Raw genomic sequence first — 17108 nt, forward strand, 5'->3', positions numbered from 1 at the left:
ATCAGTTAGAAGTTGAAAAACAAATGCCACAATCAAATATAGAGGAAAAAATGGAAACAAAACATCGTGTTTATCATGAATACTAAATATACATACATACACACACATGAATATACATACACATCAGACATACATGTAGACTAAAAGGACAAGTACACCCATTACACGTGTGAAAGTATATCCATGCATACACCCACATATATACACAGATATTAACACACTTGCATATTCACAAAATCCCTGTAACTGTCTTGCCGCAAAATGAAGATGCCATTTCACTTCGTGAACAAGTGGCTTGAATTATACGAAGAAAAACTGAAATCTCAAAGAAAAACATTCATACACACATACTGAATATTGGTACAGTGAAAAATTTGTAGAAAATTCCAAAGATTATCCATTTGAGTTTCTTGGAATCAACAAACACACAGTTACATAAGTGCATATGGCAAACATACACACACTAGTTACATGACTACAAATATATCCATACACACAAAAACATATGTACACTCAATTAATCACAAACCTCTGATCTGACTGATTCAAAAAAACCCTGTCACTTCGTTCACGAATGGTTTGAATTCAGTAAAGTATTTCACTAAAAAAAAACACATTTATACACACATGCATGCATGCATCTCATCTAAAGTTATGGAATAGAAAACCTCTATAGTGAAACTAATGCAGAACTTTCAGCCTTATGTATCCTGAATATAGATTCTTCTTTGTACCTATTATTGTAGGTGCACTGAGATATGCATCAACAGATTGGCATTTCCAAGAAAGAACAAAGCATACTGACTTGTGTTCGCCAAATCTGATTGAATAATGGTACAGTGAAGATTTTTTGTAAAAAAATCCAAAAAATTCTCTATTTGAGGTGCCTGGAATGAACATATGCACACAATCATGAGAGCATGACACACACACAGAGATTAATCACACACATTTCATGAGTAGAAGTATATCCATGCATACACTTATAAACATACACACACTAACCCTCTCTCTCTCTCATGTGCACAAATCCCTGGGACTCTTGACTAAAAAGAAAAAAAAAAAAGAAAAAGAAAAGACATTGTCACTTTGTTAGTGACCAGCTTGAATTCTGCAAAGAACTTAAATCTTGAAGAAAAATCATACATACATAACCACACACACAAATATATATCTATGTGTGTGTATGTGTATAAACATATTTATACACACACAAATATATATGAATGCATATGTGTGTGTGTGTGTGTGTATATATATATATATATATATATATATATATATATCAACAAAAGAAAAAGTTCCCTTCATATAATTTCATATAACAATTATTTAGTATACTGAAAGAAGAAAGCATACAGCACTCATACTTAACATTTATTCTCAGTGTGTATAAAAGTTTCACAACTCAAGTTGTAAGATTTAGGTGAGTAGGTATTTTTTTCTTTTTTTTCTGTTTGTCATTCTGCATTTAGTGATATTTAGTAATCAGGCAGTTTGTCAAAAGACGAACTGTCTGATAACAAAAGGAAAAAAAAAAAAAAAAAGAATTTAGATTAGCATTGATTTTTTAATAGACAGCACTAATATAGATAATCTAGCTCTGTATGAATGAACTGTTTCAGTCTCTCGAGATACTGTCCATAAAGTTCAACATCGTTATGGCCTGCACCTTCTACCCACAAGGGTTCCACTGCTCTCGGACAGCGTTCATATATAGCAAGGCCATGTGAGAAATCAATCACCTCATCATCGGTGCCGTGGATGACTAAAACTGGAGATGAGATCTTAGGAACTTTGTCGATGCTGGAAAAAAAGAAAAGAAAAGAGGATTAAAACATTGCAATACTTTAAAAATAAGAGAACATTTCAATACATAAAAACAAATATATACAGTGGAACATTTTAAGATATATATTATCAACATCATTATTTAAAGTTTGTTATCCATGCTGGCCATGAGTTGAATGGTTAGACAGGATTCAATAAGCCAGAAGACTTGGATCTTAATATAGGAGCTAAACACAAACACATTTTACAACATTTTAATATACGTTAAAAGTTTTTTTACAGTTTTTTAAATAACCAAATATTTGTAGCATATGTCATGTTTTAACTTTCCTCTTTGAAATATACTGACAGTATCAACATGGCAAATTGCAATCTGTCACAAGAAATGAAAAGCACACTGTACCTGTGGCTCTAGTTACCCAGACACTGTGATTTGGAGATCACCAGTTTCAACGTGCCTACATAAGTTCTGTGACCAAGAGAAAGAAACATTCTCAATGGTGAGGTGTTGTTAGAACTGAGTTTGTCAAGTAGGTTCAGCACATCAGTAATAACTCCAGTGGGGTGATGATGACCATCATTGAGCAGATCAAAGTGACAGAGTCAACTATCAAAAGAAGGGGCAGTTCAGGTCCAGCAAAACCTAGCTGGGGCAATCATATGGTCTGGTCAAAGTACTTGAAGAAGTTGAAGCCCGTTGAGAAACCCACAATGATCTTCTATGAGAAGAACTTTGACAAGACCAGAAGGTAAATAGGAGCGACAGGGACAAGTAGCCCCCAAGTCAATACCACAATCTGCATTGATTTGCTAGACATAGTGGTCAAGCCCTGCATTGTGAAGATGGCCAGGTGGGGAGGATAATGCATGTTCTGGTGGAATTTTTCTTCCTCTCACATGACCTTTGTGACCCATAGGTGAACGGCCTAAAATTTTCAAGATTACATGACCTTTGATATGTGACCTCTGAGTTGAACCTCCTGGGCTGCCTTATGGTGCGAAGAAAGTAACATGGGTATTACAAGAATGTATGAGATCACCTGAGCATACATGCAACTGCTTCAGTGGCTATACTGGGGGCCATCACTGAAGCTGAGCGCAGTTTTGTTGAATTACCTGTCTTTTCTAATGTATTTTGTTAAATATTTGTGTTGCTTTCCAACAAAATTTGTTTCTTTGTCATGTATCTGTTTTTCCTCTTTTGTTTCATTCTTGTCTGCATGCTCTACCCTGTAAAACTGAGATTCATCACCACTTTTCATGCCTAAGTTTCCATGGCTGGGCAGGACATTCAGAGGTAAAGGTTTTCAATTGGATAGTCTTCTTGGTCAAATTGATAGTGTATCATATTTGCTGACTTATAAGACACACTTTTTTAATCCTTAAATGTATAATAAAAATAACCCTGCATCAAATGTGACTATTTTATGGATAGGAGACAGTGTAATAGGCCAGGGAGCAGGACGGGTATAAGTCCCACCAGGTACAATAATCGTTACTAATAATAAAATTTTGAAAACAAGCCAAATTATCAATGTCTGTTAGCACTGAATTATGAAAAATTGCTTACATTATGTCAACAGTTATGTGGAGAGGTCATCTCATTATACCCCTTTCCTCAGCACACATAACCTGATGTACCCGATATGTATCTTACATAATTTAATGAACGTGATACCTTCAAAAAACATTTGTCTTTGTAAAATGGATGCCCTTCCTAACACCAACCATCCTGCAGAGTTATTTAATATAAATTTGTAGTATCATGCTTTATTATTGTACACTGTTATATCGTATTTACATGCACAAAACTGTACATTCACATTGATTTGAATTAATCATGCATTGTCTTGGAGCTTTCAGATTTCAATGAGTGATTATTGATTTTTACAATGAGATTGTTAAGTCAGTGTGAGAAAATTTGGGGTCAGATATGACCAGTTTAAGTATCTTTCAGTATGATAAAACATCCTAAATTTGTCTTTTTGCCCGCCACGAAATATACTTGTAAAAATGAGTGCATCTTCTATGTCAGTAAATATGGTAACTGAAAACCGATTGAGACTAGCAGTTCACAGTGTCTGCTGACAGTCTGTAAAGTGTTTATGATTAAATGGTAACAAACCATGAGGTCTTGGGTTTCATCCCATTTACTTAGTATCTTGTCATCTATAATAATCTACAATTTCACTGAAGCCTTGTGAGTGAAATTTGTTTAAATGCATTTATAATTCAAAGGCAAAATTTTGTCAAACTGAGTCTGCCCGAAGATTACATTAAAGGTTCAACTGTCTGAGGAATACTCAGCTACTTATAATTCAACAAGTAGGTAATTCCAATATGTGAACATCTGGAATGCCTAGTGTTGAAATGGACACAAGACCCAGTTAATATTCAACTACAAAAGTTATCAAGTACCTCACTGTTGTATGTAACAGAAATGTCTTGGATTGCAGTTCCTAATTTCTTCCCAACTACAGGGAAAATTTCTGATTTTTTTTTCAGACTTGAAGTTTCCGGAATGAGGACTGAGGTAGCATGAGCTGATAGAACTTTTTGACTCCTATCAATTTTGCTGTACCTTGAAGTTCAGTAGTTGCCTACATTCTTGCTTCTGCAGACAAATGACCCATTTGCTGTTATACCTAGCTACCACATCTTAGGTCAATGGTACTATCCTTCATTCCATAATCTCCAACACATAATTTAGACATAGACCGGCTTTATGCACAGGAACTTTAAAAATGTACTTCAATGAAGACATGACAGCCCACTCTCTTTCAGCACTATAGACACAACTGTTACACATTAGTCAAGGAAAATCTTGTATTATACATTTGTTACACAACAACACAACTAAAACCCTTACAATCACTACATGTACAAACCCTCTTCACAACATCTGATGATTTGCCATGGTTGTTTCTTAATTTGGACTGATGTCACTTTTGGTAAGTGGTTAGCACAGCTATACAGTTTACAGCAGATGCAGTGTTCAAATCTCAATGATTGTTACAACCTTTTGTGTTTTCTAACACACTGACCCCCCCCCATATACACACTTGAGATGACTTGGTGGTAAAAGATGCTCAAGATGTTACATCTCACAAAATAACAGAAGATTATCTTGATCAGTGATTGGCAACTTTTCCTCAATTGGGGGCCACATTGTACCATTTCCAAGTGGGAAAGGGCTGCATGATAAAACACATATGAAATATTACTTGCCTACTTTACACTGGATTTTTTGCTGTTGTTCTTAATTTTATTTGTCTCAGTATTTAGTGCACATACTTGTCTCTTGTTTACTGTTTTGTGTATGCACTCACTAACTGTTGTCCATTCTATACACTCACGGTCTGTTGTCTGTTCTATGCCCTCACATCCTATCACCATCTATTCACCTAATTACAGTTCCTATTCTGCACTCTCTTATCTTCCCATCATCCCTAACACTCACTGGACTACGCTACTTATAACTGAGAAGTACTTGATTTGTACATCCTGAACATCTTTCTCTATATCTTCTTCAGTCCTCCTTTGTCTATCCTGCTACTCCTCATGCCACTTTCCTCCCAAATCATGGAGCTTAAGTGGGGAAGGATTGCACTCTAGTAGCCTGTACCCACTCTCCTTGATTCTCCTGTTACCATGCTCTCTTCAACATTTTATCTTTGGTGTAAATCCTGGCCATTCATCACTTCTACATATATAAAGGAATATAGCCATCCATATATTAAGTAGTATAACACTTCATCTCCTCCTTCTCCCTCCCCACTGTCCTTATTGCTGGCTTTCAGCCCCCCCCCCCAGATACTTTGCTCTTTGCCTCCTATTAATTACCTACTTCTCTTTTATCTCTCCTCCTTCACACACCACTTTACCCACCCATGTGAAACACAGGTGGGTAGTACACTTCTATTGGTCGCTCCTCTATCCCCTTCTCAATAATAAACCTGTGTAACTCTGTTAAGAAGAGTCTTAGACTGATGAACTGTTCAACCTACGCTGGTATGGCTTGCCAGACTGATGCGCCACATCATTGGGATCCACTTACTTAATCTACCCCATTACTATCATAACTTTGTACCCTCTCTCCTTCACATCAATCCCTGACATTACTCTTCCTTTTCTCACCTTCACTTCAAACCCCAACACTTTCTTCTGTCATTCTCTCCATTACCATCTTACCACAATAAATCCTTTCCTTCTGTCTTATGCACATGCCTTTGCTTAGCAAGCAGCAATGTAACTCCCCAGAGTTGCTGCCACAGAAGTACTCAGAACACACTGTGAGTGATTGGTAATTAATTTGAGCAGCAACAATGCAGGGCCTTGAGAGGGCTCTTTAGTTATACTGATGGCAAGGCACCTTCTATACCTTGTCAAACAATCCTAACCAAGCCAACACGGAAAACAAATGTATGATGATAATGATGATATAAATTGCCAAAACTAACCCAATGAATAAGTTTCATTTTCAGGATCAGAAAAGACTTCAGCTGTGACAAATTACTAACTTTCTAGAAACTCAAATGTAACACAATAATTTACAGTAAAAGAGCCTCTAAACAGTAACTCAATCTGCTAGAAATAACAGGCAAATCTGTCTCAAATCAGACTGTCTAAAAAAATGCATATCACATGATTCCACTAAGTATGAAATAGAATATGGGATGATCACAGCTGGAATGCCTTTGATCAGATATTTGTTCAGTTAAGATTGACCTGAGGTTAACATCTATGCAATGGTGGAATTGGCACACACAAATACCCAGGGTCCTATAAAGACAGACAGTGTCCAAAGGTCAAGAGTGCTGACCTTTCTCCCCTATCTTATAAATAAATAAAGATACTGTATATTCTATATAAGGTCATAGATTGAGGAAGACAAATGACAGTTACAATAACATTCTGGTGAAATAATAAAATCATATTTATACAAGCACCATAAGAATTGAAGCTGATTAAAATGATGAGAGAGTCTTAAGACAGCAAAAACTAATTACCAACACATCCCCTGCTTAGTTTCATGTTTAGCTTGATATAACAATAACATGGTGATGAAAAACTAGTTGCTAGCTAGTGACCTTTGAGTCATAACTTTTTTTGATTAATTTACAAGCTGTCTAATGAAAACTACAGTTAAATTTTCATAAAATACAGGAAATATCCCAAACTATTTTTTAGATAAGGTAATCAGAGGAAGAAGAGAGGCAACGCTCATGGCCCTTTCAAGTTTTCCAGGACTGAGGAGATTGATGTGATTAATTTTTATCTTGTACAACTGCCCTCAGAATGCTCAGACCCACCTGGACATCAGACCCCGTCAACAAACACAAAAGTCAGGATCTTTAACACAAATGTGAAGATGGTTCTGCTGTATGCATGTGAAACATGATAAATCATAAAGTTCTCCAACAATAAACTCCAACATTTGTAAACAAATGTGTCTGGAACAAACTTTGGGTGAGATGGCAAGACAGAGTCACAAAGTCTTGTGGGAGCATTAGAACTAGCAACCTATCAAAACCCAGATCAAGAGGAGAAAATGGGGTTGGCTGGGACACACCTTATGGAAACTGGTTTCCAACATTAAAACTACCAATTGACACCCCAAAGAAAAAAGAAGTGTAGTAGACCAGGCAGCTACACCTGGGACAGCTGCAATCCATTGCCAAAAATCGAAGTAGAGCGAGGTCTCTTAATGGTGCCCAATGCTCCACATGGAGTTAAAAGGAAGACATTTGCAGGTTGGTGTCTTTTGGAAAAACATGAATGATTGATTTAAAAATCATTAAACTGAGTAATATATAATGTACTTGAAGACAGCTTTAGGTCTATAATTTTTACTTCAAATAAAAAGCACTGGTGGTGGTACCATGTAAAATGCAACCAGAACACTCTGACTATGGAACATAGTGCAATCCTTGGTCTTGCCTGCCCATGACAAGCTGTCCAACCCATGACAGCATAGAAAACAGATGCTAAATAATGATGGCAATGATAAGAGAATGCAATTGATTCCTTTCTTAGGGTTCAACCATCATAACTAGGCAGGAAGATTTGGAGTGTGAAATGCTGCTAGAGTGCTGTAATCCTGGTGCATGGGAGGACTGTTGACTGAACTTAATTTAAGCAGGATTATTCACCATAGATAATTGTATGGCTTTTGGGAGGCTATACGCTAGAGTTTGCTATCTTTTAAAAATCTATTCATGGTGTTAAATAGTTGACAAATATGTCTACTACAATATAACAATTAGTTTATCTCAGATTTTTAACTGTGGGCTGATATGGACTGTCAAATTAATAAAGGAATCACAAGAAAAAAGGAAAGCAAAAGAAACCAAAGTTATTTCTCATTAAGCTTTTTCTAGAATGTAGTTAAAATAACGTAATTAGGACACCATTTAAAATCCCACCACTTTATGTCTATATATATTAAGTTTATGTTGTTCAATATAGAACAACTCAAAATGTTTCATCTTAATGTTATTGCTGACCAAACCATTTCATAGACCTCTATTGGTTTGGTCACTCATGTTCTTGGAATAAGAATGGAAGAAAAAATGCTATTTACTAATTAATAGTCCATAATTCAATTGTGAATAAGAAAACTTAAATCTAGCTTGGTTTTCTTGCTAAAGAAGTATAACTGAAATGCAAATATAGAGTAGAGTGTTTTTGGATTCTGCAGAGTGTAAGTGGGGACCCAAGAGTAAAATATTTGGCGCCTCAGTTTACTTTTGCTATGCACTCAAAATGAAACAGGAAGTTGCATGTGATGTGGTAGTGATAGTCACTCCTATATTAAATAGTCTTTACAAATTTTATCATTGAATGTTAAATATTACGTGTGTGTCGCTGTCTCAAGGCTGTTGTTGATATAGACTGATTATCAACTCAGCTCTTGAGTTGTACAAGAGAAAATAAAAGTGAAAAAATGCTGAAAAGGTAATGTCTTTTATGAAGGAGACAGAAAATTAGAGATGCATTATATTGGACATGATGCATATGAACACTGCACCCATAATTCAAGTAATGTCCTAAATACACTGTTTATCCACATAATGTAAGAAGAGCCATGAGAAACATGTAGAGTAATTACAATTTATGACTTAAGCAGTTCATAGTATTAAACTAGTTGATGAGCATGAGCTGCCAGAAATAGCAGCCAAACTTTTCACAAACCCCACTTACCACCTTAAAAAATGGTACATTGAATAATGTAATCCAGACATGCAGATACACTATTTAAGAGAGAGAGAGAAGCTTGAATGTTTTCATTGTAGGTCTGGCTTGATCAAGGCTGAAAACAATAACTTAATTGGTACAAATTACAAATAACTGAATGATGTGAAAATACTCATGGAGATTAATATTACTTTTAATAATGTTACTTAACCTCCTCCCTCCTCTTTACAATCCTTATCTCATAGTTTGATTTACACTACTGTGTCACTGCCTGGTTGTGACCTTATCTCTACGACAGAACTGGTCAGTGGATTGTATTAGATCATTCTGCAAAAATGATTAACACTTACAAGGTCACAGTTTTGGGAATGCAATGCTATTTAGTATTAGAAATTTAAGACCTTTGGTCAAGCAGTCCAATAGCCCAAAACACATAGCTATCGCTTTCAAATTAAAGTTTTAAGTATCAGTTTTCAGGTAAGAGTTTTGAATTTTGTTCAGTTTTACTGCCACAGCTTTGCATTTGCTCAACGTATATTTGCCTTGTTCATTTTATTCACACTGAAAATAAAAACCATGCATGCTTCAATGGTTTGCATTAAGTAGGTTATCTGTCTTCAAAAACATGTTTCACATTTCAAGTGAATCTCCCCAAATCTGAAATTTTCTCAGGAATCAAATACAGAGTACTAAAAATAGAACAAATATTGTTCTTGGGTTTATGGTTTACTTTCTTCATGCTGATACGAATTAGTTAAGATACTTGAAGTGCTTCTTATGATCTACAGATCTTACTGATCTTAAATGCATGCTAAAATTCATACTGCATTAGTTCATTTATAAAACAAGCAAGACTTTTATACTTATCAAAAATTAATCTCGGTGACTATTTTTTAAATGTTTTTATATCCATTTTGAATCCTTGTATCCTATATAATTTTAGCAGTAAAAAATAGAATAAAACTTTCTTCTTGATATATTACATTTCTATACCAGATTCAATGCTGTATGTAATACAACATAATTTAACCACTATCTTCCTCTCACTAAAAAACAAAAAGAAATTCACTGTTCCATTTATTATAAGAATTCATTATGTACAAATATGAGATGGGTATTTAGATTAATTAAAGACCTTACTGTGAAAAATAGCCTAAGTTGTTTATTTTAGAATTTAGGGTCTTCAATTTATTAATTTAAAATTAAAGAGATTCTAAAGATTATTTACAAAGAGTTTCAACTCAGAATAGGAGGTGGATAGCATTTATTTATCAGGCTTCTTGAAGTTAACTAATGAGATCGATTTTAAATGAACTTTTTGTAGATCTCCAGAGGACAAATACAGGGAAAAAGGAGCTAAAAATCTAATTATGTTAATTTATCAGTTTTATCAAACTTTTCTAAGATTATAAGGGGTTAAATGAAAATGCTGATTTAGAGATTAAAATTGTTATATTGAATAATTTCATTTAAAGTTATTTTGTGACAGCAGATTCTTATTATGATATAGTGAATTAACAAAAGTTGTTTATATCTTTGGTTATTTTGTTCTTGGCTTTGATAGTGTTCTTTGATATTCTTTAGTATACCTATCAAAGGTAACACATCTAGCTACCATTCTGTATGAACACACAGTCCTGCCTAGGGCTGTGTAATATCTAATTAAACATTTCTAGGTAACAAGTTTTTCTATGATGCAACTCATTTAATTCTTTTACTTTTTCATGATGTTTTATACTCAGCATTTTTCTCATACTCCCATTGTACTCAGCACATTTCGTCCCAGCCCAAATTAATCTTAGTGGTAGAAATGGAAGAAGCTAATTTATATTGTGCTTCTCAGAGAAGAAACATAAGCAAAAATAAGACTCGTTTTAATTAAGCCCAAATTTAAGTCATACTGATTACTTAAAAACAAAGCCTAACATTTGAAGAAGGAAAACGAATTGGTGACACTCATCCATTTCTCAGAGAACATGTACACGAAATGGCTTCACTTTGTTATTAATTTACTTATTCAAAGTTTGCCATCCAATTCTATCAATAATTATTAATAACATTCAGAGATTTGCTTTAATTATTGCTAAAAGGAGATAAATTATGAACCTATCGAGTAATGATGCAGTTATTTCTAACAAATGTCTGCGATTAGTGTCAGTCTGAAATCATTAATGGAAAAATAGTACTAATGAATCACTAGAGATATATGATAGTACCAAATAAATTTGAACTTGTATTTCTAGACTACTGTAGACAAGTAGTTGAGCTAAGTTACTGAAGGAAAAAAAAAACTTTATATGATAAATATTTTAAAGAAAAAATTATTAAAAACAATTAAACAAAATTTGATTTAATGAGATCATGCCACAAAAATCAATGAGGTTTCTTAAACTGTCTACTTCTATACTACAGATATGTAATTGAAGTGTTTCAATTTTTAGAGAGCTATAAATTTAATGTAAAATATGGTCGTGTGTTATGTATGGATGAGGACAGCTGTGTGAGGAAGTGCTACACCCTAACAGTGGAAGGAACCTGTGCAAGAGGTAGACCCAGGAAGACATGGGACGAAGTGGTGAAGCATGACCTTCAAACGTTGGGCCTCACAGAGGCAATGACAAGAGACCAAGATCTTTGGAGATATGCTGTGATTGAAAAGACCCAGCAACTAAAGTGAGATCACAGCCATGGCTGATGCCAGTGTTGCATGTCCAGCCCATTGAAAAGTACCCTTGATGCAATCAGGCAACATGATATGCTTGAGAAGACCTGTTAAATAAAACCAAAATTGTAGCTGTAGCCAGTACTCCCTGACTGGCTCCTGTGCCTGTGACATGTAAAAAGCACCATCCGAACATGGTCGATGTCAGTGGTGCCTGACTGGCTCCCATGCCGGTGGCACTTAAAAAGCACCATCTGAATGTGGCTGATGCCAGTACCCCCTGACTGGCTCCCATGCCAGTGGCATGTAAAAAGCACTATCTGAATGTCATCGATGCCAATGCTGCCTGACTGGATCCTGTGCCAGTGGCATGTAAAATGCATGCACTAAACTCTTGGAGTGGTTGGCATTAGGAAAGGCATCCAGCTGTAGAAACATTGCCAGATCAGATTGGAATCTGGTGCAGCCACTGGCTTTCCAGACCTGAGTCAAACCGTCCAACCCATGTCAGGATGGAAAAACGGACATTAAACGATGATGAAAGACATGATTAGCAGAAAGGTAAGTTTTTAAAACCATTTTGATAACATGGCGAGGTGACAAAGCACATTTATGTGAAATCAGTTGATTCAATCATACAGAATATTTTATAAAATTATCAGAAAATGTGAATTTTTGTTTTCTTTTTAGAAAATAATAATTAAAAAATGAGTTTACTGAACTTTCTGATTTCAAAATGAAACTATCAAAGAGTGCAAAATTAAATCTTGGAGAAACTCAGATGAAAAACAAAATTTCTAACCAAAAAATGGCTATCACAGGAGTTATTCTGAAGACTGTTGTTTGATAGAATGAAATATAGTAAACTTGTTATTTACATATTAGAAGTGTGGATTGTTATGAAATCATGTGCTAAAACAGATGTGTCTTTGGAGGGTCATTTTGCAAATAAAGCCACATGCACTAGCTCTATTTCATTGTTTACTTTAATTCAACTGAAATCAGATAAACTAATTAACCAATGAACTGACTGCTTGATAAAAAAATTTGGCAATGAAAGGATTCTGACAAACAAACTGACAGATTGAGCAACTGGTTAATCAATTTGTTAACTGATTAACTAGTTGACTAATAATGGGAAAAAGTGCATGTGCTTTATTGGCTAGGTGACTGTCCCACAATTGTAATATAATCCTGTTGAAACTGATTAAATACTATTTTGTTTTTTAATAAACAGTTATAATGTATTTGCTTAATGAAATCTGTTCCAAGTAGAGATAACTGTGGCTTCTCCACATCATAAGTAAAATCACAACTATATTATAAAAGTAATATTAACAGACTTAAATCAAAAAGAGAAGACCAATGAGATCAACAAAATATCTTCCGTCCTTTTTTTCTCCATCTTTCAACAGAAGCTGGCTCACAAATGTTAAATAGACAAATTTCCAGACTGACAGGCACAAACCTGGAAGCACACATGTATAGTAGGTTTATAATATATAAATACGCATAATGTGCAGAAGGATTAAATATGAATAGAGAATGAGAAAGACAATTGATTTTCTTGTTCCCAGATACTCAAACACAAAATAAAATCAGATTCATTGCCATGAGCAAAAAATTTAGAATAGGCAATAAAATCAAACAAGAAAACAGTTTTGAATGGATTTCAGATACATATATATAATATAAATATGTCTGAAGAAATTATGTGAAATGGCATTGTTATATCTTGGAGACCTGCAATGCAGCTCTTTTCAGAATATCCTTTTTCAACAATATTTTTGCATCACGATATCCCATTGAAAGTCATTCACCAGCACCGCTTTTAGTGTCATGACCTTGGTCAATGATAGCCAAAACAAATTATAAGAACATGTATTAATGAAATCAAATATGAAAAATGATGAGTGCAGACATTGCTGGTTGTGTGGTAAGTGGTTTGTTTCATAACCACAGTTTTGGGTTCAGTCCCACTATATGACACCTTGGGCTGACTAAAGTCTTATGGCTTGATTTGATGGCATCCAGTCATATATATATCATCATCATTGTTTAGTGGTTGTTTTCCATGCTGGCATGGGTTGGATGGTTTGAATGGGGAGTGGCAAGCCAGTAGGCTGCACCAGGCTCCACTCTAATCTGGCAAGGTTTCTACAGCAGGATGCCCTTCCTAACACCAACCACTCCGAGAGTGTAGTGGGTGCTTTTTACATGCTACTGGCACAGGAGCCAGTCACACAGTACTGGAATTGACCATGATCAGACGGTGCTTTTTATGTGCCATCGGCACAGGAGCCAGTCAGTGGGGACTGGTATCGGCCACGTTCGGATAGTGATTTTTATGTGCCACTGGCACGGGGAGCCAGTCAGGTGGAACTGGCATCAGCTACAACTACAATTTTCATTTTGGTTTCGATTTTTGATTGATTTTACTTTACTCCATAGGTCTTCTAAAGCACAGTGTATCACTCGACAGTTCAAGGTACTTTTAAATGGGCTGGTTATGTGACACTGGTATAGGCCACGGCTGTGATCTCACTTTACTTGCTGGGTCATTGGCCATGATTCGATTTCACTTGACTCAACAGGTCTCCTCAAGCACAGCTTATTGCCCAACAATTCAAGGGTACTTTTAAATGGGCTGGTTATATGACACTGGTATCAGTCACAGCTGTGATCTCACTTTACTTGCCATGTCTTCTCAATCACAGCATACCTCCAAAGGTCTTGGTCTCTTGTCATTACCTCTGTGAGGCCCAACGTTTGAAGGTCATGCTTCACCACATCATCCCATGTCTTCCTGGGTCTCCCTCTTCCACTGTTAGGATGTGACACTTCTTCACAGCTCTCCTCATCCATATGCAGCACAGTCGTCTCTTTTGCACACCACATCTGATGCTTCTTATGTCCAACATTTCTCTCAGGGCACTTACACTCTGTTGTGTGTGCACACTGACATTACACATCCAGTGGATCATATTAGCTTTATTTCTATCAAGCCTACGTATATCAACAGTCATGGCCCATGTTTCACTGCCGTGTAGCATGGCTGTTCACACACATGTATCATGCAGTCTCAGAGAGAAGCCCTTTGTTACCAGCAGAGGTAGGAACTTTCTAAACTTTGCCCAGGCTATTCTTATTCAAGTGGTAAAGCACTCAGAGCATCCACCACCACTACAAACTAGGTAGCAGAAGCTATCGACTACTTCTAGTTTCTCACCCTGGTGTATGATGGAATCTGTTTTCTGAACATCTTCAGTGTTTAATTCCCCTGTGTATCTGTCACACACAAAAACTATTTTCCTGGTTAACCATCCTTTGATATTGCTGCACCTCTTGTATCCATAGCTTACACTGGGTACATCTTATGGATTTTCTGCCTACACCTTTCCTATAGATCAAGCAGGGCCATCTACCTGAAGGGGTTTGTGATTTGTCCGCCTTCCTACTTACTAAGACTGGTTTTTGCGAGCTTGACTCAAAGGCCCTTCGATTCTAGACCTTGCTTCCACACTTGAAACTTCATTGATAGTTCTGGTAGTGATTCAGCAATTAGAGCAAGGTCATCAGCATAGAGGAGCTCCCAGGGGCAGCCTATCATAAATTCTTCTGTTATTGCCTGGAGGACTATAAGAGGGGTCTGAGGACTGATCCTTGGTGTACCCCTACTTCTACCCAGAATTCTTCACTGTACTCGTTGCCAACCCTCACCCTACTGACAGCATTCCTGTACAGAGCTTGTACAGCTCTTACCAACCACATGTCTATCCCTAGTTTCCACATTGCCCACCAGATAAGGGATCGGGGATCCTGTCAAAGGCTTTCTCCAAGTCAACAAAATCCAAGTACAGAGGTTTATCTTTGGTTAAGTATTTCTCCTGCAGTCGCCTTACCAGAAATATAGCATCAGTGATGCTTCTACATGGAACAAAACCAAACTTCATCTCATCTAGGCTAACTTTCTCACCTAATTTGTTGGGCTATGACCCTCTCTGTGACCATCACCTGATCCAGTAATTTGATACCCCTGTAGTTATTTCTATCTAAAGCATCACCTTTACCTCTGTAGCAGCTGATTATGGTGCTGCTACACCAGTCATTGGGTATGACTCTTACATATATAGATATACATACACATATAAAAATATACATATATGCACACACAGACGTGTGTTTGTATTTAGGGTGGCTCAAAAGTAGGTTTACAGTTATTTAACTACCTCTTTTGCATTCATATATTAACAGTTTAGATCTTAATTTAAAAAAAATATGATACCATATTCTATGCTAATTTAGTTAATTTTGTCAAGCTCCCTTTCCAGTTTGTAAGATAGAAACTTAAATGTAATAAAATGTTTTAAAAGAAATTTAAAGCGCCTACATGAAAACTGTAAACCTACTTTGGGCCACCCTGTGTGCGTGTGTGTATATATATATATATTGATATAATAAGTACCAAACTTGGACTGGGTTAGATTTGTTTGGTTAAGCCCTGGAATGCAGTGTCCCATGATAGCTACAATCCAATAACAAACAAATGATAAAACATGATTAAACCTCCACATGGTCACTTGACCTGCAAAAAAATAACAGTCAAACACCATTTCAATCAAGCCTGACCTTTTAAAGGACATACTGGAAAATGTAGTCCCAAATGTAGTAGGTCTGAGAAAATGACATGACAGTTATGGTTGGAATACCTCTGAGCATAAGTCTGTACCATCAGGACTGATTGATTTTAAGGTGCATAGGAATCTCCAAATGATCTGAACCATTACACTGTGCCTAGAGGCAACAATAAAATCAAAATAGGAAAGTAGTTTGGACAGGATTTCTTTCATATACATAATTTATCTTTCAGTTGTTTTAGCCATGATGCTGGGCATTGCCTTGAATATTTAGTCGAAAGAATCGAGCCTAATACTTATTTTTTTTTTACCCTTTTTTCATTAAGCCTGGTACTCATTCATTCTGTTGGTCTCTTTGCCAAAATTGCTTAGCTATGGGGATGTAAACACATCAACATCAGTTGTCAAGTGGTAGTGGGGGACGAACACACACACACAACAGGCTTCTTTCAGTTTCCATCTATCAAATCCACTCACAAAGCTTTGATCAGCCTGAGTCTATAGCAAAAGACACTTGCCCAGGAATCTCATTTAAGCTGTTAGTAAAACTAGGTTTATAAGCTCTCTTTCTATAGGCAGCTATGAAAATACAAAGGGGTTTACATCTATCAAATTGCGTAAAATCTTTATTGTAGCATTGAAAAAACCCCTTTTAAAACACCAATAATTTATTAACTGAATAATATACAGAATATCAAGATATACATACAGATTATTGTGCAGCATAGACCATAACCCGTGGCCTATGCCAGGGGTGTAACCAGCCCACTTATGCGTACCTTTCCTTCATTGGACACAAAACTCTGCTTGCGAAAACCTGT

The 17108-nt window shown here is 36.1% G+C and overlaps 1 protein-coding gene across 1 annotated transcript in view; it reads right to left on the bottom strand.

Annotated features, from left to right (window-relative positions):
- Positions 1–1360: 1360 nt before the first annotated feature.
- LOC115220378 (alpha/beta hydrolase domain-containing protein 17B-like) overlaps positions 1361–17108 on the bottom strand; it is a 41174-nt gene continuing 25426 nt past the window's right edge. Inside the window, exon 2 of the mRNA XM_029790492.2 lies at positions 1361–1806. Within this exon, the coding sequence (XP_029646352.1) occupies positions 1584–1806 (223 nt within the window). The 3' untranslated portion in view covers positions 1361–1583. The remainder of the gene's footprint in view (positions 1807–17108) is intronic.

Source organism: Octopus sinensis, linkage group LG16 (assembly GCF_006345805.1).
Source record: "Octopus sinensis linkage group LG16, ASM634580v1, whole genome shotgun sequence".
NCBI classification, from domain to species: Eukaryota; Metazoa; Mollusca; class Cephalopoda; order Octopoda; family Octopodidae; genus Octopus; species Octopus sinensis.